At 46.6% G+C, this 26,857-nt stretch overlaps 1 protein-coding gene across 1 annotated transcript in view; it reads left to right on the forward strand.

Annotated features, from left to right (window-relative positions):
• LOC144730867 (dynein axonemal heavy chain 10-like) overlaps positions 1–26,857 on the forward strand; it is a 97,283-nt gene that overhangs the window by 23,938 nt on the left and 46,488 nt on the right. The window contains exons 26-37 of the mRNA XM_078611661.1: positions 1,992–2,148; positions 2,560–2,793; positions 3,556–3,678; positions 3,979–4,212; positions 13,462–13,685; positions 14,552–14,821; positions 20,204–20,387; positions 23,071–23,205; positions 24,063–24,215; positions 24,918–25,106; positions 25,614–25,760; positions 25,986–26,177. Of these exons, the coding sequence (XP_078467787.1) occupies positions 1,992–2,148; positions 2,560–2,793; positions 3,556–3,678; positions 3,979–4,212; positions 13,462–13,685; positions 14,552–14,821; positions 20,204–20,387; positions 23,071–23,205; positions 24,063–24,215; positions 24,918–25,106; positions 25,614–25,760; positions 25,986–26,177 (2,242 nt within the window). The remainder of the gene's footprint in view (positions 1–1,991; positions 2,149–2,559; positions 2,794–3,555; positions 3,679–3,978; positions 4,213–13,461; positions 13,686–14,551; positions 14,822–20,203; positions 20,388–23,070; positions 23,206–24,062; positions 24,216–24,917; positions 25,107–25,613; positions 25,761–25,985; positions 26,178–26,857) is intronic.

The following is a 26,857-nucleotide window of genomic DNA, read 5'->3' on the forward strand; positions in this document are numbered from 1 at the left end:
CTACTACCTTCACATCATCATTTCCTGACACCTGCAGTGACCATTTATAATAGCCTTATCTTAACACTGGGAATCTCATTTTAAGGACTCAATGTCCAGTCTTCGGACATGTGTCAAAAGTTGTGTTGCTTTTGCCATAATCCTTGCATATTCTGCATACTCCAAAGTCTAAGTTTCATATGAACCATTGTTGATTTATATGTGTTTGCTCAACCCCTTTCCGTGATGACAGTGAACACATAGTGAAGCACAGCATGGACATGATAGGTGTGTTCCAAAAACCAACCCTGTCTTTTTGTGGGAAAAGGAATATGTCCATGAATTGGAATCACTTGAAAGCTGTGGTCAAGTGGCCTCTATTATAGGGTTCTAGAAACCATAGGGGAGTACACCTAGCATATTCAAATACCATTCCAATAGGCCAATTAATCCTGTCTAATCATTGTATTTTATTAAGGCAGAGCTCCATTTGACTCTCACAGTGGACAACATTGTACATAAATTATCTGTATACTCATAATAAATGTTTTTGGGTTAGATCGCATTATTTATAAATGTGTCGCAACCCTCCACCACCCGACACGGCCAATCAGTAAAAAAAAGTGTCACGTTGACAAAAGACAAATAGTTTACTACTTTAGCCCACCGGTGTGTTGAAGAGTGAATCCATAACATTTACAATTTTCGAGTACGACGTTTCGCTGGTAATTACATCCAGCATCATCGGATAATTTGCCTGTTCCCAGTCTTAAATAGAGCAGCAGGGTGATATCATCATTTTACCCAATCAGGTGCAGAGATCAGAGGCGGAGAGGAGGGGGAGGGTAATTATATAATAGCTTAGTAATCAGTTAAATGTTATGATTAGTAATCAGTTGTAGATTAGTAATTAGTTGTAATGTGTATTATTTAATAATTGAACCCAATCACTACCCATTATATACTACGTTAGCAATCAGTTAATTAGTGTATGTGTTTCCCCGAAAAGGAATTGTAATAATTATTGAATCATACACTTCCAGGCCGCACTGATTGGCCGTGCCGGGTGCTGGAGGGTTGCGACACATTTATAAATAACGCGATCAAACCCAAAAACCTTTATTATGAATAATATTGGTCGCGAAAGCCTACGTGTTAAACTATCTGTATACTGCCTTCCCTAATACAGTAATCATAGCCAATAAGCACTGGAACAGTTATTCAGTATCTGGTCGGAAGTGAATCCATCCACTCCAGCCTGGGCTGTAGGCTAAATGCTGATGTTATTTTAGGCCACATTCCACCAATGATCGCCTATACTTGGCAAGCTGTGTACATAGGATTATTGTGAAGCCGTACCACAAGATGCACTTTAGCGCACCAAGTAACACATCTACCAATGATCAATATGTTTACTTAACTGAACTTGTGTTTTTTGTAAATTGTATATAGTAAATTGGTTACCATCCAGAGTAATGGGGGGGCAGGGATACCAAAAACAAAAACATGGGTAATGTAAACGATATGTAAATAGGACTATAAAAGGATTATTTTATTTACCTATGTAGAATGGGTGTGGAAATGCACAATGCATCATGTGGTATTATTGTTTTTTTCAAGTAATCAGATTATTAGCTGACATGTTTGCCGTCAGGTGGGCACCGAGTAACTGACCCACTACAAGTGAAGAGCAGCTATTAAACTAGCGAATGGAAAGACGTGAAAGAGCACAGTTAATCCGCTGGATAATCTGACCATAGATACATTTTGACTTCAAACTTTTGTGACTGCAGGAATTCATATTCTTTGGTTATTTCCGTAAAGTCACGTAGATAGAAAATAAAAAAGTAATACAAAAAAAAAGAAAAATATTTTTTATTTTATTTTACAGCTACCTGACCATAGATAGTCAGGAGTTCACTGTATACAGCTACTTGTTAAACATATGCAAACATGTCTGAATATCTTTGTTACGTATACCTAAGTGTGTGATTGCATTTTACACTTTGCAGACACTGGAATAAGCTAATGGACATGGTGGGCATTCACTGTGACTTGGATCCTGACAAGTTTACACTGGAAAATGTGTTTTCTATGGAACTGCACAAACACAATGCCAAGATCCCAGAGATCATCACCATTGCTGCTAAGGAGATTAGCATAGAAAAGGTGTTTTGTTTGATATCACATCATTGAAAGTACATAATATTGAAAACAATCCATAAAGACCGATTTTAAGTCATAAATTATGTATCCAAAGTACTGGTTAAGGCATTTTTTAAACAAAAACAAGAGTTCAACTCTATCATGTGAGTGAGGCACACACAATGAAGAATGCACATTAAAAAAAGTTTTCCCAAAACATGTTGGGGTTTTTCTTGTGAATTCAAAGAAGCATTCTTTAAAAAGGAATTGACTTATTCACAGCATGACTTTAACCCCGCAAAAGAGCCTTTGTAACTCTGAGCCTTAGCTTGATGAATGAATTAAATATTTTTCATGATCGCTGGGATTGACAATAAAGAGATTGAAAAAATGTGTTTTAAGCGGGAACTTGCATGCACGCGTTTGAGTGAGCAGGGCATAAAGGAGATTGAGGATACATGGAAGAGCATGGAGTTTACACTTACACAGCACATGAAGGGGACGGAAGGACGAGGACATGTGCTGGACTCCACAGCTGAGATCGTACAAATGCTTGACGACCAAACCATGATCTTGCAGGGAATGGCCGGCAGCCGTTTTATTGGTCCCTTCCTTGGCACTGTGCAGAGCTGTGAAAAATCCCTGTCCCTCATCAGAGAAGTCATTGAGGTATTTCAATTCACTCACAAATTGCTGGGTCGTGACATTCTGTTGTAGGTATCTATGTATGTTGAACTTCTTTCACACGGTACATAGCCAACTGCACTAATCAGAGGTGCGGGTGCTATTCAGATGTGCATTCATGATATTTCATTCTGAAATTTTCCATGTACGGTAGCTATGATATATGCCTTTAATTTGGATATTTGGGATGTGGGTTAATAAATCACACAGGAGTTATTCTGTCAAGTTCATGAGACACCTACCTTCAACAATTGGAAATAGAACAGCCAGTATGTTTTTGACATATGCTATGTACTTGTGGATTTTCTCTGGACACTTGTATTATACTGGGTAATTAATAGTTATATAGGAAATGCCTTTTGCTTAACTTTGTTGGTTAAAAATGCTGGCATTTTCTCCTTCATCTCTACATTCATGCAGAGTCTTGCACACACTTAGAGTAGTCTCATTTTGGAACTTACTAATATTCATTCAATAGCTATGCCAGTTTAGGGCATAATGTAATATGTGCTATTTATAAATGTAATGATACTGATACAGAATCCCATTTCAACAGGGTTTGTAGTGACCCAAATGAATACACACAGGGAAGTTAAGAATATGTATACAAGTACTCATGACAAGTGAAACATGTGAAGATACACGTGTCATAAATCAAAGGCAGGTGCACACAGGATGCTCATTGTAATGTTAGTTAAAATCTGGCTTTGCTTCATAGCCAAGCATTTACATGTCTCCTCAATACAGATGTGGCTGGTGGTACAAAGTAAATGGATATATCTCGAGAGTATATTTACCGGAGCGGATATCAGGTCGCAGTTACCAGAGAAAGCCAAATGCTTCGACAACATGGACAAGATGTTTAGGAAGGTACCGAACGGTTTTGGTTTTAATCCAAACTTACAGTCCTGTCACTTGTATGTACGTGGGTTGTGGGATCTTACAAGTCAATGTTTGAAGTTGCCCATTCCTGCCATTTCAACCAGTGTAGGACAAGCCATATGCGGTTCTAGCTCTTATCATATTTTTCATCTATTAACATCTCCATCATCAAGTGGCAGGATGGAGGCATGCATGCATATACACATGAAGAAAAATATAATATGACGACACCCGCTGATGACAAGTGTTAGACCATATCATGTAAACCCATTTTGTGCCTTGGTGTAGATCATGTTGGAGACACTAAAGGACCCACTCATAAAGCACTGCTGCCTGGCACCAAATCGGTTATCATCACTGATGAACCTGTGCGAGGGGCTGGAGAACTGCCAGAAGAGCCTCAACGACTACCTGGACTCAAAGCGCAATGCATTCCCACGCTTTTTCTTCATCTCCGATGATGAGCTGCTGAGCATCCTGGGTAGCAGCAACCCCTCCTGTGTGCAGGAGCACATGATCAAGGTACACCAGCTTCTCTGTCGTTCTGTGCATGTTGCCACACGCATATGTTTTGTTGTATGTATGTGTAGCGTGTGTAATTACTGAGACACACACACTGTTCAACGGAGGCATCTCTTAATAAATAACTTACTGATCACCGGGTTCTAATCTGTCAAGTGTGGCTATGCTGTCCTATATTGGTTACTATGTGTGTGTGAGTTAGCTAGTGAACGGGTCTGTAGCTCACACGCTACAGAACCCACGATTTCTAGTTAACTCCACGCGACGACCAAGAGCAGACCCCTGAAGAGCGAAGCGCGAGTCCTCTTGCATCGATCCCCCAACACAAGCCCTGAATCTCTCCGGCGCTCCCCCTTTATCCGCTGGCCGCCGCCTCTCGCCGCCCGCGGCCCCGCCCCCTCTTTGTGTCCCGACCCTAGCTCCCCGCTCCTGGTCACGTGTCCTCTCATCCTCCAATGGAGGCTCCCGGTGCTCAGCGCCCCTCCAGCCCTTTGGCTGGTGCAACAACATAGAGACCACATTATGTGTCTCTACCCCCCCCCCCCCCCTTTATAAAAAGTCAGCCGACCCGGCTGTGAAACCCCGAACAGGAAGGAAAAAGGAGAAAAATGCACATAAAAAACTCCTCAAGTTAGGGCAGTGGTGTTATATTACTACATATATAGAGACCACACATTATATGTCTCTACATATGTGTAGTGGTGATACGCGCTGGGTGTATACGTTGTGTGCCAGCGCGTATGTACGGGTGTGTGTGTGGTGACGCGCGCTGACGGGGAGGAGCAGGCGTCAGTGCGCGGGTGGGGGTAGTGCTGCTGATTGGCTGTGTGCCGGTGATGCGCTGAGAGGGAGTGATCGGGGGGCAGCGCGGTGTGATTGGTCGGGGAGTGGAAACACGCGCTGGGGGGAAAACGGATCGTAGAGATAGCGCGTGGTGATTGGGTAACTGAGGAGCGGTGCCGACGTTGAGGTCCGCATCCGCTCCGTCTCCCGGGAGGAAGAGATATATAAGGTGATGCACAGAGGAGTAGAGGGCAGAAGTGGAACCATCTAAGAATGAAGACGAAGGTGCAGAGATAGAGCCCGGAGAGGAGAGTAATGGAGAGTAGAGGAGAGTAAGGTATAAGTGTGTAGCCAGAGAGAGAGAACGGTCTACACGAGCTGAGTAATGTATAGTGTGTAGCCAGAGAGAGAGAAAGGTCTACACGAGCTGAGCGATGTATAGTGTGTAGCCAGAGAGAGAGAAAGGTCTACACGAGCTGAGCGATGTATAGTGTGTAGCCAGAGAGAGAGAAAGGTCTACACGAGCCGAGTATGCATACGGTGTAGCCAGAGAGAGAGAAAGGTCTACACGAGCCGAGTATGCATACGGTGTAGCCAGAGAGAGATGTAAAGTCTACACGAGACGAGTAAAGAGTGTAGCAGAGGCGTAAGGTCTACACGCGACGAGTGAAGAGTGTAGCAGAGGCGCAGAGTCTACACGAGACGAGAGAAGAGTGTAGCCGAGGCGCGGAGTCTACACGAGGCACAGAGAGCCAGCAGCACAGAATCTACGAGAGTCAAGAGAAGCGTAGGGCGGAGAGAAGAGGTCACGAGTTGTACCGTTGTATGGTGACCGCATTGTGAAGAAGAGAGGCCACGCGTTGTATTGTTACAAGTCAAGATTTAATAAAAGAAGTGTGTTCCCGTCAAGGAGTTTCCTGCCGTCATTTTCCAATACTTCATCTGGCGTCAGAAGTGAAACGGGCTTCCAAGCATGGAGACAAGGAAGACCCGTAGGACCCACGGGATTGACCGCGAGGAAAACCTGGACGACTCGGGGCCGCTGGTGGCGGGGGGCGAGGAGGACGACTTGCCCACGCTACAGGATCCGTCGACGGCGCCGGGCGAGCGACCGGAGACCGAGGCCGTGCTTCGTGAGGCGCACTCCCGACTGGCGGAGCTGCTGCTCGCCGCCGCGTCCATCTTGGCGGAGATCAGCTCGTCGGGAGGAGCGGGGACGGTGGGGGACATTTTACAAGGTCGCCCCGCAGATTCCCGCCAAAACGAATGGGGGATTCCCGCCATGGCGCCTGGGCCTACTTTTGGCGGGAACGGCGGGCGCCACGTGGTGGTGGGTTCCCAAGCGCGCGCATCGACGTCATCAGCGCGCGAGGGGGTCCGCCATTTTACGTCTGCCGCTGGAGCCGCCATCTTACACACCGACGGAGAGGCGGAGAGGAACCACGAGGCGGATGACTTCATTTTTCAGCAACGTCTGCCCACGTTGTCAGCCTTCAAGGCGGAAGGCGGAGACTGGGGCCAATTTCAGCGAAGGTTTTTGGCGCATCAAGAGATGTCAGCGTGGTCCGATGCTACGGCGCTGCGGGCGTTGCCCGCCATGCTGGATGACGACGCGCTCGCGGCCTTCAGGTCGGCACGGAAGTCGGACCGCTCCACGCTGAAGGATGCGCTGGGTTTGTTGGCCAGGGTCTACGGACCTCCCTCGGCGTGCCGCCATCATTTCTACGCAAGACGGAAAGCGGCCACGGAGACCGCGCTGGCCTATCGCACGGCGTTGCTGGCTCTTGCTGATGCTGCGTTCCCTCGGATGGACGAGGAGGGTCAAGACGCGATGGTTTTGGAGCAGCTGCTTAAGTTGGCGCAGGACCTGGGGGTCCCTATCAACACAGCTGACGAGATTGATATTTCTTCTTTGAGAGTCGCCACGAGTATTCAAGCGCACGAGGCCCTACAACAGAAACAAGGCGTTGGTTGCAACGCTGCTGTCGTCGCAGCCCCGGGTTCGGTGGTCACCGAACCCCAAGTCGTCAGCCCACGAGAGGAGGCGTTCGCCACGGGACGACCAGGGGACTGAAGGCCGGGGGCCCGGTCGCCTCTGCGATCGGGCCGAAAGTCGGAGCAACCAAGATCTACTCCGACCCTCGTCACGTGCTATAACTGCGGCCTCCGGGGCCACGTGGCGTCCGGGTGCCGCGCTCCGCGCCAGCGCGCCATGGGAGCTCGGCTGGACGACGACCGAGAGCCCAAGTCATCTCTACAATCCCCGGCAAGTCGCGGCACCTCACACGCTCGGCCTGTTTATTCGGCACACATGGGACGCCGCGTTGCGGCGGAGGAGGGCCGGTTAAGGTTCGGGGATTCGGTTCGGCGAGGGGGGTTCGGCCGGGACCAGGGAGACATTGAATGGGCGGAATTGGGGCATAGAATTGTGGCTGCTTCGGCGGGTTCGTCCGTTGTTACGGGATCTATTGATGGGGTCGAGATTAGGGTGTTAGTGGACACGGGGGCATCGGCAACTATTATATCGGACCTCATTTATAATATTCTTCCAGTCCAATGTCGTCCGCTGCTTCCAGTGGATGTGCCATTTTACGCCGCTAATGGGGGATCGTTGGGCATTATCGGTCAGGTTAGGGCGTCCATTTGCATTGGAGATATCAAATTGTCGGGACCCGTTTTCGTTTCGTCTTCTTTGGCAGTTCCGTGTCTTTTGGGCACTGATTTTTTGGCTAAAATGCCTATTAAAATTCTTATCGATCAACGATGCATTGAACTGCCTTCGGGTCGCCGGATTTAATTTTTGACGAGCCCTACTGACATTCGGACGGCGTGCGCTACGATACAAGCGGTGGCGACACAGACCGTGCAAGTGCCCCCGGGTTCACAGATGTTGATTCCCCTCCGGTTGCGGAAACCATGGGTGAGGGAGGCTTCGGAACAAAGTATGCTTTTGGGTCCTTCTAACAAGGCTGTCGGGGGTCTTGATTTATCGGTGGCTCACACTTTGGTGCGGGCTGACAGGGATCCGTTTGTGATGGTTTTGAACGCGGGGTCGCGGCCAGCTGTCATTCCGCAGGGCACCGTGCTGGCTCACGCGGCGCGGGTCCCTGTGGATGATGGGTTGGTTGCGCAGGTGGGCTCGAGCCCCGCGCGGAACGTTGAGCCAAGGGAAGACCTTGAGTGGGTCCATTCGCTATGCGCCGCCTCGGACGATTTGTCGGCGGCGCAGTTGGGTGCGCTGCGCGAGTTGCTCATAGAATTCTCTGATGTGTTCAGTAAACATAAGTATGACATTGGGTGCACGGATTTGGTGCACCACCACATTGAAACGGGCGATGCGGCGCCGGTCAAGCTAAATCCCTTCCGACTGAGTCCCGTGGAGAAGGAACACGTTCAGTCGGCTGTTAACGAAATGCTAGAAGCCGATATTATTTCGCCCTCCTCTAGCCTGTGGGGAGCGCCTATTGTGCTGGTTAAGAAGCAGGACGGGTCCCTGCGATTCTGCGTTGATTTCCGTCGCCTGAATAAGATCTCTGTGGCTGACGCGTATCCGCTCCCCAGGATGGATGAGTCCCTCGATGCATTGTCTGGTGCGCGATATTTTTCGACTCTTGATTTGTTATCGGGGTTTTGGCAGTTGCCGCTCGACGAAGAGTCGAAACCTAAGACAGAATTTCGGACTCCAGGGGGGCTGTTCCAGTTTAACCGGTTACCCATGGGACTTCACTCCTCTCCAGCGACGTTTCAGCGACTTATGGAGTTGGTTTTGTCGGGCTTACAGTGGGATACATGCTTGATTTATATGGACGATGTCATTGTTTTCAGTAAAACGTTTGAAGAACACCTCCAGCGATTGAGAGGGGTGTTCTTGCGAATGCGATCGGCTAAGCTGAAATTTAAACCGGCCAAATGTCACCTCCTTCGGAAGTCGGTTAGATACTTGGGTCACATTGTCGATTCTTCGGGGATCTCCACCGATCCCGCGAAGACGGATTGTGTCGGTTCGTGGCCGACACCTACGTCCGTTTCCGACGTGCGTAGTTTCATCGGGTTTGCTTCTTATTATCGGCGGTTCTTTGAGCACTTCGCCACTATTGCAAAACCCTTGCACGCTCTAACGGCGAAGGGAGTGAAGTTCAAATGGGGACCGGAGGAGGAGGCCGCGTTTCGCTCCCTCCGGGACGCCTTGGTGGGTGCCCCACCCTTGTGTTATCCCGATTTTGCGAGTCCCTTTTTGCTGGACACGGATGCTAGCAACACGGGCATTGGGGGGGTGCTATCCCAAGTCGTTGGGGGTGTCGAAAGAGTTGTCGCCTACGGTAGTAGGGTGTTGTCTCCGGCGGAGCAGCGCTACTGCGTCACCCGTCGCGAGCTGCTTGCCATTGTCTTTTTTGTGCAGCAGTTTAGGCCATATCTCTATGGTCGTCACTTTACGGTCCGAACGGACCACGCGGCGCTACAGTATTCATTGAGGGTCGCCCAACCCTCGGGCCAGTTGTCGCGTTGGTTGGAAGTCCTCCAGGACTATCAGTTTACGACTACGTACCGTAAGGGGTTGCGACACACAAATGCCGATTGCTTGTCGCGGTTGTTGCCTTGTGATGAATGCGCGTGTTTGTCGGGATCGGCGCACTGTAAACCGACGCTTGCGGGGGAGATGGGGGCACTGGCTGCGACAGCGGGCGCACCGATTGTGGATGATTCCACTGCCTCTCAGGGTCGGGACTCGCTGCTCTCGTTGTCGCTCAGCGAATGGGGCCGTCTCCAGATGGCGGACAGCTCGCTGCTAGCATTGCGCCGCAAGGTTGGGGGTCCCGAGGGGGACCAGGAGCGTACCGGCTCCTATGTACTTAAGCAGGGCATGTTATTGAGATGGGACAGTTTGTCCCGGCGGAACGCACTCGTGGTGCCTTCCGCTGTAAGGGGGAGGGTTGTCTTGGCGGCACACGAACGCCTCTTGCACTTGGGAGTTAACAAGACGCTTGCCCTGCTTCAGCGTGACTATTACTGGCCGGGAATGGGAAGTGATGTGGTAAATATTCTGAAGGGGTGCGTTGAGTGCGCCAGGCGTAAACCACCGCCCGTGGCAGCTAATCCACCGCTGCAATCTATTCAGGTCTCGCGTACTAACGAGCTCGTTGCACTCGATATTTTGGGGCCCTTCCCAGTCATGCCGAGAGGGAATAAATATTTGTTAGTGGGGGTCGAATACTTTACCCGATGGCCTATGGCGTGGCCTCTCGCTAACCAGTCGGCAGCGGCTGTGACGGACGCCTTCGTCCAGGGCTATGTCCTGGACAAGGGGGCTCCCGAACGCCTGCTGACCGACCAAGGTAAAAATTTTTCGAGTAAATTGTTGCAAGAGGTGTGCGATCTGTTGGGTACCAAGAAGGTGCGTACCTCCCCGTACCACCCGCAGACAGACGGGATGGTGGAGAGACTCCACAAAACTTTGACTTCCATGCTGTGCCAGCAGGTGTGCGAGGCACATGTAGATTGGGACCTGCAGGTCCCGGGAGTCCTTGCCGCGTATAGAATGGCCCCCCATGCAGCTACGGGGTTTTCCCCATTCTATTTGATGTACGGTCGGGAAGCTGACCCGCCAATGGAAACGCAACTTGGCCTGTCCGCTCCACGAACTAATTCTAAATTGGCAGAACATATTAAGTTTAATATTCACAAGCTGACAGAGGCAAGGGAGGCCGCACGGCTTAATTCGCGGGCTCGCCAAATTGCTAATGAACGGTTGCGGGCACGGAAGGTGTCCATGCACGAATGGAAACCAGGTGACAGGGCCTGGCTGCATTGCCCTCAGGCACCCTTGGCTACGTCGCCTAAATTGTTGAGACCGTGGAGGGGACCCGTGGAGGTCGTGCGCGTTGCACGGCCCCAGTGCGTTCAGATAAAGTGGGGAAAGCGCCGTTGGTACGTTCACCCCTCCCGACTGAAACCGTTCTCGCCTCCATATGCCCTCCCCTTGTGTCGTGATGGCCGGGCGTGTGACGTGACCGGCGACCCAGAGGGGGAAATGTCTCTGCCTGATCCACACGTATTTTTGCCTGATCTGCTCCCAGGTGTCTCGGAACTGACAGCTGCCGATCACCGGCGGCCGGATCTCCGCGGCGGGGCCGGCCCTCTCAGGCCCGTTCCGCGCCGTCTGGAGCAGCCGGAACCGCCGGACGGTCGTCAGTGTCCCGTCCCATACGACGGACCAGCCAGACGGACTCGCGCCAGGTCGTGCTACTTTGCGTGACCTGCCTCGTGAGGAGTCGGGGCAGTTGGAGCGCCTCGTCACTGCGTGTAGTCGCAGGGACGTGGGGCGCGTTCGTTTTTTGGAATTTGTTTGTATTGTGTTATTGTTGACTTTTCGTGTTCATTGTCAATCTGTACATAGTTGTTGTTGTTGTTATGTTACGGGGCACACTGGGGGGTTACAGGGTTTTTTTTTGTTTGGTTGTCGTCTTATCGTTGCGGTTGGTTGTTGTTAGCAGCCGGGCCGGCTGCGAGCTATGTGGGAGGGGGTGATGTAGTGGTGATACGCGCTGGGTGTATACGTTGTGTGCCAGCGCGTATGTACGGGTGTGTGTGTGGTGACGCGCGCTGACGGGGAGGAGCAGGCGTCAGTGCGCGGGTGGGGGTAGTGCTGCTGATTGGCTGTGTGCCGGTGATGCGCTGAGAGGGAGTGATCGGGGGGCAGCGCGGTGTGATTGGTCGGGGAGTGGAAACACGCGCTGGGGGGAAAACGGATCGTAGAGATAGCGCGTGGTGATTGGGTAACTGAGGAGCGGTGCCGACGTTGAGGTCCGCATCCGCTCCGTCTCCCGGGAGGAAGAGATATATAAGGTGATGCACAGAGGAGTAGAGGGCAGAAGTGGAACCATCTAAGAATGAAGACGAAGGTGCAGAGATAGAGCCCGGAGAGGAGAGTAATGGAGAGTAGAGGAGAGTAAGGTATAAGTGTGTAGCCAGAGAGAGAGAAGGTCTACACGAGCTGAGTAATGTATAGTGTGTAGCCAGAGAGAGAGAAAGGTCTACACGAGCTGAGCGATGTATAGTGTGTAGCCAGAGAGAGAGAAAGGTCTACACGAGCTGAGCGATGTATAGTGTGTAGCCAGAGAGAGAGAAAGGTCTACACGAGCCGAGTATGCATACGGTGTAGCCAGAGAGAGAGAAAGGTCTACACGAGCCGAGTATGCATACGGTGTAGCCAGAGAGAGATGTAAAGTCTACACGAGACGAGTAAAGAGTGTAGCAGAGGCGTAAGGTCTACACGCGACGAGTGAAGAGTGTAGCAGAGGCGCAGAGTCTACACGAGACGAGAGAAGAGTGTAGCCGAGGCGCGGAGTCTACACGAGGCACAGAGAGCCAGCAGCACAGAATCTACGAGAGTCAAGAGAAGCGTAGGGCGGAGAGAAGAGGTCACGAGTTGTACCGTTGTATGGTGACCGCATTGTGAAGAAGAGAGGCCACGCGTTGTATCGTTACAAGTCAAGATTTAATAAAAGAAGTGTGTTCCCGTCAAGGAGTTTCCTGCCGTCATTTTCCAATACTTCATATGTAGTAATATTACACCACTGTTCCAACAAAATGCATCCTTTGGTTTATTTCATCAACATTTTTTATGAAACAGGACAACTGTAGATAGTAAATAAAATAATAAACTTAATTAGTTAATTTACCCTGGCCTTCTGTATGCGAAACTAGGGAAACATTGCAAAAATGTATGTTGCTTTATTTTCTGACCCGGTTGTATCTCAGTAATATATGTACTTTGAGTTGGAGCAGTGGCATAGTGGTTAGCGAACTGTGCACTCAACCCAGATACCTGGGTCTGATTCCCAGCCATAGTGAACATCAGTAGCAAGCGATATCTAAATTGGTGCTGAGGTTCCCTTCACCAAACTCTTACTAACCAATGTGGTGAAGTATGGTCAAAACAACTTCCATTAACGATATGATGTTGGGAGACTATTCTTCATGACTTGACAAAGGGCTGTAAATGCATATGTACATGTAATATGATGACCATATACAAGCAAGATTATTTAGATTATTTAGCTGCTATACATTTCCACATGATGAGCCACTTTGTTGGGTTATCATTTTTGGCCAGGTCGCTTCTGAAACAGAAGCTAATAGCTCAGTGGGCTTTACCTGGTAAAATAAAAATACTCGATTTTTAATTGTTTTGTGATTTTCTTATTTTCCCTATGCTTTGAACTCCTATCGTGTTATGTGTTGTCTCTTATTGTAACTTTCTGACCCGCCCCTACTGGACATCTTGAAAAAGAGCTTTATAGCTCATCGGATTCCTCCAATATGAATAAAGTTTCTGATTCTGAACTCTCACAGCTTTGACATGCCATGATCCATGTTATCCCGACTTGGCGTCATGACCCACATCCACTGATCACATGAGTATTTTGAGCGCTGAGCAGTTTTTGTATCCACATGTGTACCTTGCAGATGTACGACAACATCGCATCTTTGAGCTTCTGTACAGACAGCAATTCTGAGACACAGGTAACGGGGATGGTGTCAGCCGAGGGTGAGGTGATGAATTTCCGCCGGCCGGTGTTGGCCGAGGGCTATGTGGAGGACTGGATGACGAAAGTGCTCTATGAGATGCGGTCCACTAATAAGTTCATCACCAAGAAGGCCATCTTCACATACTGTGAGGACAAAAGCAGGTACTGGATGCCCCCATCTGCAAATGCATAATTTTTATCAGCCAACAGTGTGCTTTCTAGGATTGGGACTTAGTAACACAAATCCAGACTAGAAATGCCATTTGTTGATACAAGCTGACTTGGCCAAGGATTTAGCAATGCCATTTTGCTTAAAAAAAAAGTGAATTATGTTGTCATATTGTCGAATAACTGTTAGCAGGTAATTCATATTAGCCAAATTATGAAATTGATACCATTAATGTTTTTGCCACCGTAGGTGAAATCGATTTTAGCTAAAATCCCACGGGCTAAATCGCACAATAAGTTGCAAAATATATTTTATCACTTGCTGAAAATGAAGATTACAGGAAGTGTGCAGGGCTCCATAACTTTATACACATTCAGTTGTATCCATGTTTCTTCTACCGTAGCTGGGCCAAGTTTCATGTTATTTGCTACAACCTCGATTATGGTTCTTTCCTTACCTGTCTAACAATACTGGAACATTTCAAGTCACAAAACAATACGCACAATAATTGAGACTCTGCATTTTCTCGACCATAACTACCTCAAATGTCTGCCCAGTCAGTGGTCTCTGCCTACAGATATTCAACCTGACATTTTTATGACCAAACATTCCTTTCACCCCAGTGAAACTTTCCAATTTTGGGGCTCCTCGTAGCTCCACCCAACTCCATCATATCCACCTTGTGGACTGAGGCTTGGCAAAATATGGTCCACTACTGTAGGTAATGTCCCTTCATAACTTTCAATTGGCAGAATCGGGCCAATATACCATAACAACGCAGAATGATGGCCAAAAAAGTCAAATAAATTGGGTCTTCAGTATTTTGCAATCAGTGTGTTGCATTTCCTGGTGCTTGCAGAGTGGACTGGATGCTTCCACTTCAGGGCATGGTGGTGCTGGCTGCAACCCAGGTTTGGTGGACCTGGGAGGTGGAAGATATGTTCTGTCAGATTGGCAAAGGCCAAAAGCTGGCTATGAAGAGCTATTCCACTAAGCTGCACCGTCAGATCAATGAGCTGGTTTCCAGAAGCTCTCAGCCTCTCAGTGGCAACAACCGCAAGAAGTACAACACCGCACTCATCATCGACGTGCATGCCCGTGATATTGTGGACATCCTCGTAAGGGACAGGTGCGTCACAGCTTTTACTGACTTTTATTGATTTATGTGCCACAGGTCAGTTCATATGAATCTTTGCATAGTTGTACAAACCATTCTTCACTCATGCCGATTAGGCCGCTATCGGTAGCCTAAAAGAGGCCTAGAAATAGGGTTTCGTTCCACCAAGTGGGGCACTACCTACTTTTTTTATAATTAACATCAGAAATATATAGAGATTCCTTAGGAAAAAGTTCTCCGCACACAACCTTGCAGTTTTTGAGAAAAATGATGCTAAAGGTGCCCATTTTGAAAAAAGGGAAACCATAGGGAATTTTGCACTTTCAAACCTGTTTATCATATAAACCCAAAAATGCAGAATTACCACTTGAAGTACAAAATAAACCAGTTTGAAATGTGTGATATACCTCAAGTTGCTATCTATGCACAGTAAACATGATAAGATTATCAATAAAACTTCTACTGTAGCATTAACATCCCAATTACTTCTCATTATGTTCCAATTCAAAGGTAATATTTGAGGTAAAATCTGAATAACAAATAGAATTAAGCCAAAATATAATATATAAAAAAACACTTTTCAAAATAACACATTTAATGGTGAATTGTCAATTCGCATATACGAGCAGTAACTGCACTACATGTACATATTCACAGGAATGATTATTGTAAACAAGATTTAATTTTGATTGATTTATATTAAATATATATGTCCTATATTAATTTTATTATCATATACACATCACTAAATATCAAGATCACTGTCCTCACTATCAGATTTACATGAAACAATATCCTCAGTTAATCTCACATTGTCACAATGAACACATTTACATAGGTCAGTGCAGGCCAGGCCAGCCTTGTGGCATGAGCACCTTCCACCTGTACAAGTACCAGACTTACACCCACAGTGGAGTGACCCCAAAATCTGTTGAGGAGCTGGATCTTAAGTCATCCATGATATGATGAGATCACCATCCTTGACAATCCATCCAAAGCCGTTTGGACTGGGAGCATTTATAAAAGGATCCAATGATCTCCTGTGGATTGCAGCTTGGTAGTTAGCACGCTTGAAGTGCTCTGTAAGTGCATCTTTTGTTGGAGGTAATGCCTGTTCGGAAGAGGCCTGGACACAGAACCTATTGTATCTGGCCAAATTAACATCTGATACCTTTTCTCCGTACAGCTCACACACAAAACGTTCTATGGTCACAAATGTGGTGCTGTCCATTTCAAATTGCCTCCCAAGAGCAACAAATGCACTGATGTACTCTGCATTTCCAGACACTATATTTAGTGGTTTCTCTTTTCCTTTCCCATAAAATGAACTAGATGAGTCACAGCCAGTGAATGTGTGTAGTCCTATCAGTGCCTCTGTTAGTGAAGGACCCAAAGCAGAACCAATAGCCTGGAGATCTAACATTCTTTGCCTGTCTTTTGTTCCTGTCAGAAAGTACATCTTTGCTGAGGGAAGCTTAGACATTATTGAAAGTGAAATGATAGCAACATCAGTGTCAGGACTCTGGATGATTTTCTTATTATAAAGTTCACTCCAGGCATGTTTTGCATGAAGTAGGAGCCTCGTGTCAGCTTCTTCATGGCCGCAAGTCAAAGATTCTACCTCTTTGACAGACATAATGCCATCTTTAAGAGTGAGTTGATGACATACATTTCTGTGTGCCACAAAGATAGCTATGTCTTTTCCAGCTGCTTGTAAAGCCACAGTTCTCCATGTCTCAAAGAGAAAGTCTGTCAAGGCTTCTTTATTTTCACCACTGGCTAGAAACTTGGTCCACTGACTTGGAGTCTTCTGCTTGATGCTGTATATTTGCAGTAATTGTTGTCCAGCAACAGCACGTCTTGATCGTTCAGCATTTTTGATGCTCACTGCCGGGTAGCGATCAATGACAAAATCGACCCTTGGACAACTGGACTTTCTACCCATCTTAATCATAAGTTGAAGAAGATCATCAGCAAGCTCACCGAATGTGTTTGGTATATTCTTGAGACTCCTGATCAATGCCATGCCATCTATCAATAGGGCACCATTATCACCAACAGTCTTGTTCACATGACAGTCCTTGTTCTTTGATTCTAAACAAGCTAGAAGAGCAGCCTTATTTGTTTTGGCTAATGAACCATCAGTGCTTGCTTGCTAGCGGGGATGAGATATTGCCAAGTGAATATGTCAGAATCTCTTTCAAGTTTACAGACCGGGATTGACTTATCACTAACAGTCGTGTCATTTTTTAGAATGACTTGATTTCCATCTTTTGTCTTGGATGATTTCTTCATTTGATCCCCAAACGTAGTGAGCTTCAAGGACTTTATTGGAGAGAAGTCTGTTTTTGATGACTGGACTCGATCTTGGATGAAATTTTTCAGAGCTGTTTCACCTTTATCACAAGCACTTTGTATGTCATCTCTGACAGTCTTTGTAGCAACAACACCAGAGCTAACACATACAAGATCTTCACGAGGCAGGAAGGGATTGATCATAGACTCAACCACTGAAACCAAAGATATAACAGCAGCATTGTCTTTTGCAATTCTTGTTGCATCCAACTCTTTATGACCCCTCTCTTCATGTTGCATTCCAGCCATCATTTCACACTGCCTTGTGATTGCAGAACGTTCAGGATGAGACAGTATCCATCGCTGGATGGCACCTCTGTTCAATGTTATCCCAGTTATGCCGCCTTTGGTCTTTGAATAACGGTTGCAGGTTTGTTCTATTGCTTGGTCACAAGCTATGGATGAGAACCTGTTAGCATCCTTACGCTGTACTGTCCAGTTTCCTTTTGCAGTAACTTCTTCATAGCAGTGTGGATGAGTCTTTGGAAGATTGATCATCTCGACCCAATATGCTGATAGGTACCTTGCATAATTTTGGCGGTCATATGCAAAATACCATGCCAGCATACGTCTCACTGTTGCTAAGTGAAGGCTCCAGTCAGAGTCTCTGGTTGCTCTAATGAAACTCAGTAACAGTTGAACCATTTCAATGTATGAGCTCCAAAGTCCAAAGGTGGGATTAGCAGAGTTCATCTCATGTACATATCTATCATAGCAGGACAGCATATCTGATAATATGTCAGACACTGAGTTAGATGAAAATCCTGCCTCAGACTTGTACTCTCGTACTAGATCTTTCATGGCTGATATGTAACGAGTGTGCTGTTGCTCAGGAAGGGACTGAAGAATGACCTCAACCGCAAGATATGCATTGCCTCAAATAGGAGTTTGTGTGCACGAATGCTACGGTTGTAGTGATGTCCACTAATGACTCCATTTATTGAACCAACAGCTACCACATTTGATTCAATCAGCATATCCTGTAGTCCTGCTTCTTTGAAACGTTTGCCTATCACTGCCATAAAGGACATGGCTGTGTGGAACTCACCTTAATCGACCTTGATCGCCGCTATCAGATGAAGCTGCACTGCTTACGTCCTCCATGTTTACATGTGCGTAGTGATATTGGCTTGATTTTGGCTCTGACCTACTTACATTTTCGATGCTGATTGGTTGAAAATCTAGCTCAACAGTTTTATATGTCTCAATACCAGAGGTGTGGACTCGAGTCATGTGACTTGGACTCGAGTCAGACTCGAGTCATGAATTTGATGACTTGCGACTCGACTTGGACTTGCATAACAATGACTTTGTCCCACCTATGAGATGTGGACTCGAGTCATGTGACTTGGACTCGAGTCAGACTCGAGTCATGAATTTGATGACTTGCGACTCGACTTGGACTTGCATAACAATGACTTTGTCCCACCTCTGCTCAATACGCAGTCAATATAGTGCGCCAATAAATTACACTTTTCTCATTAACTGCAGGATAATGCGTGGAGAACTTTTTGCTTGGATACCTTTCATTAACGTTGAACATATTGAGCAAAATAAAAAGTAGTGCCCCGTTTGTCGGAACGAAACTGAACGATACAGCTCATGTACAGCGGCCTAGATGAGCAATACTGCAAGTTTAAATGGCTGAGATGTATTCTTTGGGTAAAGCCACGTAGACAGAAAAAAATAACAAAAAATATCGACGTTTCGATCGCAACACAAGCGGTCGTCTTCAGGAAAAAGGGGGGTTAGCTTCTAAAGACAACTGCTTATAAAGGTGTGAAATTGGCATAGCCCAAATGTCAGCAGCCAATGCCAATGCAAGTGGTGGGCAGCGACTGCGACGGTGGTGGGCTTTCCACCAATCAGAGGGCTGCCAGGCAAAAATTAGCATGACTTAAAGCTTTTGTGACTGCAGGTATACATATTCTATGGGTCTTTCAGTCAAGCCGAATGGCTCACAGGGCTATACCTAATAAATGAACTTTAACTTGAAGCCACGTAGATAGAAATTTTTTTAAAATATCACGACGTTTCGATCGCAACACAAGCAATCGTCTTCAGGTAGGAGAGGATTACACACCTGAAGACGATTGCTTGTGTTGCGATCGAAACGTTGTGATATTTTTATTATTTTTCTATCTACATGGCTTTACCGAAAGACCCATTGAATAAAAATTAGCATGTCAATGCAGGATCGCCAAACCTTCTACACGGCGAGTGCGCCAAGGTGGATATGTGTATGTTCAGGGTATGTGTGTGTTTTTCAACGTGAGCCAGCTTACTTACTCCACTTCGCTCCCTGTGGCCACAACAAGCCCACGCCATGCCGGACGATCTTTAGCAGCTTTCTTTATCAGCGAGCCAAACTTATTTTTTTGTAATAGTTATGTTAAACAATGTATTAAATTCACCCAGACAATCCTAGGTTTGGTGATAGACCCTTCATATCTCATGTGTTCTGGACACTTTTGTGAAATATATGCTTCTAGGGTTGTAATGATTCTCCCACCTCATGATTTGATGAATTGTCACAATTCTGGGTCATGATTGATTAGATTCAGAAATCAACTCCTTTTTAACTGTATGGTGCATTGCACGCTGTAGACATAACGTGAATGAATTACATTTTAAATATATAAATGAATAAAAATGTATGCATTTTTACATGCAATTTTAATGCATGTACTGTATTACAAACATAAGAAGTGATTTTAATAGATTAATCAATGCTTCATCGTAGGCCGATACAACTTCACCGAGTACCATAGTGGAGTATTCTCTGGAATAAAATAACCTTATGTTTTTTTCGCCACATAAATCTAAAACATCCATTAGCCTTTTGTCAAAGTGGCCTTCCAGACGTATGTTTACCAGCAGCATTGTTTATGCGCACAAACACTGAATTGGTTTCACAATGTTAGGGCTCATCAGTAGATTAATAAATAGACAATAACAAAAAGTACTTCTGGCTTTAACATTTGGGCATTACACAAAGTTGCTCACAACACCACACTGTATTTCCCGCCCCATTGGCAGTATTGTGGATGTGAACGAGTTTGCATGGGAGAGTCAGCTGAGGTTTTACTGGGACTGCGTTCCGGACGAGTTGACCGTGCGACAGTGCACAGGCACGTTTGGCTACGGCTACGAGTACATGGGGCTGAATGGTCGTCTGGTGATCACGCCGCTCACGGACCGCGTCTACCTCACGCTAACGCAAGTTAGTGTTTTTTCATTATTTTTCCTGATTTTATAATCTCGTTTTCGCAGTGTTATCCTGATTGTGCCATCAGTGTCACGTGAAGAAGTATCTATTCAGGTTTTGGAAAAAGCAATGCAACCATTCATGTTAGAGAACAGCCCACAGAAGCAAAGCTACCTCTTTTCCACAAGGTCACTTTCGACTGAGTAATGTTCTTCGCATGACAGTCAAACATATATTTGTATATCTGTTATTTAGCCAGATTAAGTGTAGAACCAAATTTTATATAATGGATTTTTTTTGTCAACCCAGTACACGTGAGAACTTAGTTTCCTAGATTTTTTAACCCGGGAATTCAATGATGCCAGCTCAGCACTCTGGCCTTTTGAGCTATCTGGTCACCTCCTGCTTTCCCTTTGTATAAAGTCCATTATCACTGGACAGTTGCTAGATAAATTAAAAGGAATGCACTGTCAGTGGTGTTTCAGCACACACCTAAAATGCTATACTATTCTTCTTCTTGGTTCTTTCGGTAAAGTCACGTAGAAGGGAAATAATAAAATAATAAAGAGAAAACATAATAAAATACAATTCTCACGACGTTTCGGCCACAACGCAAGCAACCGCACTCAGGTGAAGAGCAGATCTGTCAAGAGTTACTACTAGTAGTAACTCTTGACAGATCTGCTCTACTACTAGTAGTAACTCTTGACACCCAGGAGACTTGTAGAGGAAGACGGAGACGATGATTGTTACATCGGGCTGCTTGCCGTTTATTCACAACCTGTTACACACTCTTATACACTCTGTTTCCACTCTCTATACTCGACGCTTACACACGTCAGAACTCTGTCCTTTACGCGGACATTCCTCAGCTATCTACGCCCTGGTACGGCTTCCCCTATGTCTATCACCTTGTCTGCCCCGGGCGGGGGCTCACCCATCACCGCCCGGCGACGAGGTGAGACCTCTACATCTCTAGCCCTTCTTCGGCGGCTGGGATGTCTTCCACGCAGGCTCTCGTTCCCCTTTCTCTCACTCTCCTACGGCGACCCCCTCACTCTCCCCACGGCGACCCCGCCATCGTCCCGGGGTTCCCCTTAAGTACCCCGCCGCTTTCGATGACATGACGTGATCACATCACGTCATCCCACTCGACAGATGACATGACGTCATCCCACTACTCCTCTACATCACCCCCCCCCCCCCCCCTGTGAAGCAAAATCAGCCGTCTCGGCTGTCAACGTTCCCTTATAAAAAGAAACAAAACAATCTAGATGACCCCCACGACAGGCAGCAAAAAACATTTTAAAAAATAGCAACACATCATAACACTAAACCCCCAAGCTAACATTCCTATAGCCACAACATAACAACACTGTAACAACAATATAACACCTCCAAAAATTTCCAAAAAGAATGTCAGCGAAGAACACAACACTTGACGGCCGACGTTGCAAAGTCCCTCGAAGCAATGTCCCGCTGTGCCTGTCACACCAACGACGCGGCTTGCACCCCCCACAAGCAGCAGGCCCATCGCGCAGTGGCGGTGCGCTCTCCTGCGTGTCGGCTCATCCCACCAGTACGAAGCAGGCAGCTCCCCAGGCTCCAGACGTCGGAGCACACCTCTTCAATTACGACGAGGGAGGCACACCCCGCTCGCAGTCGCCGGGTTCCAGCAGCGACAATAGCGGTCGACGGCCGAGTCGCTGCCATGCGCAAAATGGCGGGAACACTGCCACCGCAAAAATGGCGGGAACGTCGCAGCCGCGGGAATGGCGGGAACACCGCAGCGACCCGACGGCGGCCGCGTCCCCCTGCAGCTCCGCCATCGACTCACCCACACCCGGCCGCTCCCTCGACACCAGCAGCTGGTCGAGTCAGCCGGCGACGTCGCCCCAGCTCTCCATCGATGGGAGCCAGTCTGGGCCCACAGCCTCCTCCCGTGCAGGCTGCAGTCGCCCTCCCCTCGGGGCACATCACCGTCTTAGGGAGAGCTCTGGTGCAGCCCTCGCCGTCCATCCGCTCCTCCGGTTGGGTCTTGCACTCCGCTGCCGGCTTTTGCACCACGCCCGTGAAGGGTTCCAGCTTCTTGAATTTAAGCAGCCAAGGTTCGACGGCCACTTCCGACACCAAATGTAGTGGGTTCGAATTAGGTGCACACACACATTTATTAGAACGGTAAGTAATATAACACTGTACATAAGGTGGTGACCACCTTCCTCAACTCACTAACACTCTGGAACACTATAGAGCGTGGCCAAGGCAGGCAACGGGCTGCCTGGTCACGGACGACGACCCGGGACTTGAGGACCGATGATGGCGTCTTCACTTCGGGGTTGAACAGCCCCGCTCTGCGTTCACACTCCGCTTATAACCGCTCCGGCGTGGCCGGCTCTCCCCAGGCCACGCCTCCCTTCCTGAACATCCGGGAAGGTCCGGATCCTCCACCACACGACCCCCCAGGCTACCCCCTGGGTCTCCTAGCCCTCGTACGGGCCGACAGTAGTGACGTCTTATGTCACTACACTATTTTCACCAATAGCATTGTGTATACATGTTTTACTTATAATACGCTTTTCCTTCTACTTTGAAGGATGCTAATTGCCCAAAACAATGTATTATATATTGTTTGTTGATCAGGATGTATTAATTATATTTGTAATTTAAAAAATGTTGATGATGAAGCAACTTTGCCCAGGCCCTGACAATTTTCCTGGGTGGGGCACCTGCTGGACCTGCTGGGACGGGCAAAACGGAGACGACTAAAGACCTCGCGAAAGCCCTGGGACTGCTCTGCATGGTTACCAACTGTGGCGAGGGCATGGATTACAAGGTCCTGCAATCAGACATATGAACCTCATGGCGGGACCCCGGGGTCCAGAATAAACGGAAGTCAATATCGTAATAAATGTATTTATTTTTGGCGACTCCGTCCCACCACACACATAAACGCCGCGACCCACCTGGCGCGGATAATTTTTTTGTCATGTCCAAGCGCAGCGAGGACGAATGCGCAGAAGAAACAAAACTTCTAAACTTTGATTAGCGCAACGTGTAGAGCTCATCGAGAGGTATAGATTGCCATATTGTTCGCCTTCAACAGACATAAATTGACGTCTCAACGCAGTTTACGTGATAGCCGGGGGCTTATGGGACCCCGGGGTCCTGCCATAAGGTTCATATCCATTTTTTTCTATTCAAATTAAAAACTAAAATATCCATTTTATTTAAAATTGCACTGTTTTTCAAATGCTGTTACACTTATTCTCCCTGAATCAAGAAAACATTTTACAGTGTAAAAAACATTCTTTATTGGCACAGGAAAGTATAATAACTATTAGTATTGTCCTCTGTGGCATGTTGGGGAAATGTTGCGATATGTTTTGCTTGTGGGAAAAACCAGCTCAAGTACTTGTAAATCTCCACTTTACAAAGAATTCGACACAGCACACCGGAAACCTTCTTGATGTGTTGCCTCCTACGGATACAACATTATTACCATACTGGTCTTATGGGGATTCCAGTTTACATTGATCAACTCCACTCCCAGGTGGCTGTATTATAGGTTGTTGCCACTACACAGTACAATTAAGGCCACCTAATGTTTTGCTGAAAATTATATGTGTTGGGTCACCATGTTTAAATTAAGAAAACAAAGTTCATGTCATTGTTTTGATGTTTCTGCTCTAGGCTATAGGAAAGATCTTTTCCGGACTGGCCCAATGCGGTGCCTGGGGCTGCTTTGATGAGTTCAACCGCATCGATGCTTCCGTGCTATCTGTCGTTTCGTCCCAGATTCAAACCATTCGAAATGCACTCATCAACCATCTCACTAAATTCCAGGTAGGCTGCAACAGCAATGACAGGCAACATAGTACGTGTCATCTTTAGTGATAAGCCACATTTTTGGCACATTCACAAAAATACAGAAGTTTGAAAAAAATCAAGCAGTTTTTTTGAATTACATCTAAAATTAAAGCTGCCATCACATAGCATACGTCATTATCCTTAAAGGATAACGCCACAGAGCCAGAACACACAGCATCCTTCATGAATAATGTTTCACCATTGGCAAATTGCATTATAAAATGTAATTTTCTGGGTTGTGCTGTGATTAGAGTTTGCAACTCCTAAACTTTAATAGCAAATTCAAAATAGACATTGAACTATTCACATCATGTATTGCACCCTAGCATAATTTTATATATAAGCGTGTGTGTGTGTGTTCAGTTTGTGGGGAGTGGTAGTGTAGCGGTTAAGAGTCCTGCACTATGAACCCAGCAGCCCGAGTTCGATTCCTGCTCATGGCCGAAACCAGTGACGATTATCTGAACTGGTCCTGGGCCTCTCCTAGGTCGACTCAGCCTCAAATGAGTACCCAGTGTGGTATGTAAACATCACCACTGGAGAGACAAGGCGACCAGGCGTGGTGCTGTCCACCCACCCCCTTGCGTGCCGTGCCGGCCTTCATAGGTGCTCGCTAACAGCAATTGCCCCAGCAATCTGTTAAGGCTATACGGGGGATCTTTGTCTTTGTTTTGTCAGTTTGAGGGCAGTGCGATTTCACTGGATGCAAAGATGGGCATCTTCATCACCATGAACCTGGGCTATGCTGGCCGCACTGAGCTGCCCGAGTCTATCAAGACTTTATTCCGACCAGTCATGGTCGTTGCGCCAGACTTGCAGCTCATCTGTGAAATAATGCTCTTCTCAGAAGGGTTCCTCATGGCAAAGGTATTTGTGTTTTTTAAGCAAAAAGTTACTGAACATCAAGGTACAATCAAGGGCTGTGGCTGATGTTGCCAATGATAATTTCCTTGGCAAGAAAAACTTAAACTCCCAATACTCTTTTTGTCAGTTCTGTTATACACCTAGTTATTTGTTGACTATTGTGTCTGTGGATATTTACGTGACTAACAAGAGGGAATAAAAGCGATTATTGTAAATGGATAATTCTCAGTAGTTTGGGCAAACGGGTCAGCATTACAATTGCTGTACCATTTTCTACCATTCACCTCATAGCTCTGCTTTGAGGATGATTCCTGCACAATCCACTGACTCAGTCTCCAAAGTGCTATATTACAGGTGTGGTCTACTGTAGGTGGCCTAAATGGGTATCAATAAGCTAATTATGTACATTGTTTTTTGTATTTCCGTAACAATGTCATACATGGCAGCAGCATGTGATATTCAAAACATACCTACATTCTTTCATTAATATTTTAAAATGTTCTTGTCCAGACTCTTGCCAAGAAGATGACCACGCTTTACAAACTGGCACGGGACCAGCTTTCGAAACAGAGTCACTATGACTTTGGGCTACGAACTCTCAAGTCTGTCTTGATGATGGCCGGTGATCTTAAGCGAGAGGAACCGTACCTCAGCGAGGTGACTAGAGTGATTTTAGTGTTAGTTTTTTGAACTCTGTTTTACTGCGTTAGTCAATGTTGTGTGATGGAATATAAACTCTGCCTACCTCTTTAATGTCCAGTTGACAACACCTTTTGATGAACTCGCATGCATCTTTTCAAAAGTTAATCATAACTATTATTTATCAGATTATATCAAAACAAAGACCTCACATGTAAACTTGACTGAATGTTGGTGAGCCAGGACGTGGTGCTGATGCGGGCCCTACGAGACATGAACCTGCCCAAGTTTGTGTTTGAGGACGTGCCTCTCTTCTTGGGCCTCATCTCCGACCTCTTCCCAGGCCTCGAATGCCAGCGCGTGTCGTATCCTAGCTTTGTCAAGGCCGTGGAGGAGACACTGCAAGAAAAGGGCTACTTGGTTCTTCCTGCCCAGGTTCTGATGGTTGTAGTGCTCAACAATCAGGGCTCAAGACCCCTCAAAAAAGTTTTGCAACTCACTGGGTTGATATTGGCATATGGGGCAAACTCCAGTTATGTGAAGTCAGGAGGTAGAAATTGACATTTTAAACAAATTCCACCCAATAATGAAAGTTCTGGAATGTACTCTGGATTAAATACCCCCCCCCACCAATGGCTTAGCATGACATCACCATGAGACATAAACGACGAAGTGGTAGATCATTGTGTTGTTTCCCCCTACGTGATTAGTGGTATATTATAAGAAGTGGACCTTAACAAGCATCCTCCTGGAAAAAAGTATTTTGAAGATTCATTGGGGCCTCTTTGTACAAGTCAAAATTGTATGATGAGCCACCTCATGGCTGACTTTGCAAGAAAATTATTTCTGACCAGCCTTTGCTAGTGTACACCGATTTTGGCAATATTTGGACCACAACACTGACACAGCAGATTTATCTTATAAAATATGACATCACAGGTTTTTTTTTTATCCGCCAATGTCGGTTTCTACAACGTGCCTATAAAATATAAACATTCTATTGTAAATTTAAAGCATTTGCATATTGAATGTTATTTATAAAAAAATTATTCAGACATCCTGATATCCTCCCCAATTGTAATCATACATAATCCCTATCAATAGTTGCAGATGCG

This window comes from Lampetra planeri, chromosome 37 (assembly GCF_965212315.1).
Source record: "Lampetra planeri chromosome 37, kcLamPlan1.2.h2, whole genome shotgun sequence".
Taxonomy (NCBI): Eukaryota; Metazoa; Chordata; class Hyperoartia; order Petromyzontiformes; family Petromyzontidae; genus Lampetra; species Lampetra planeri.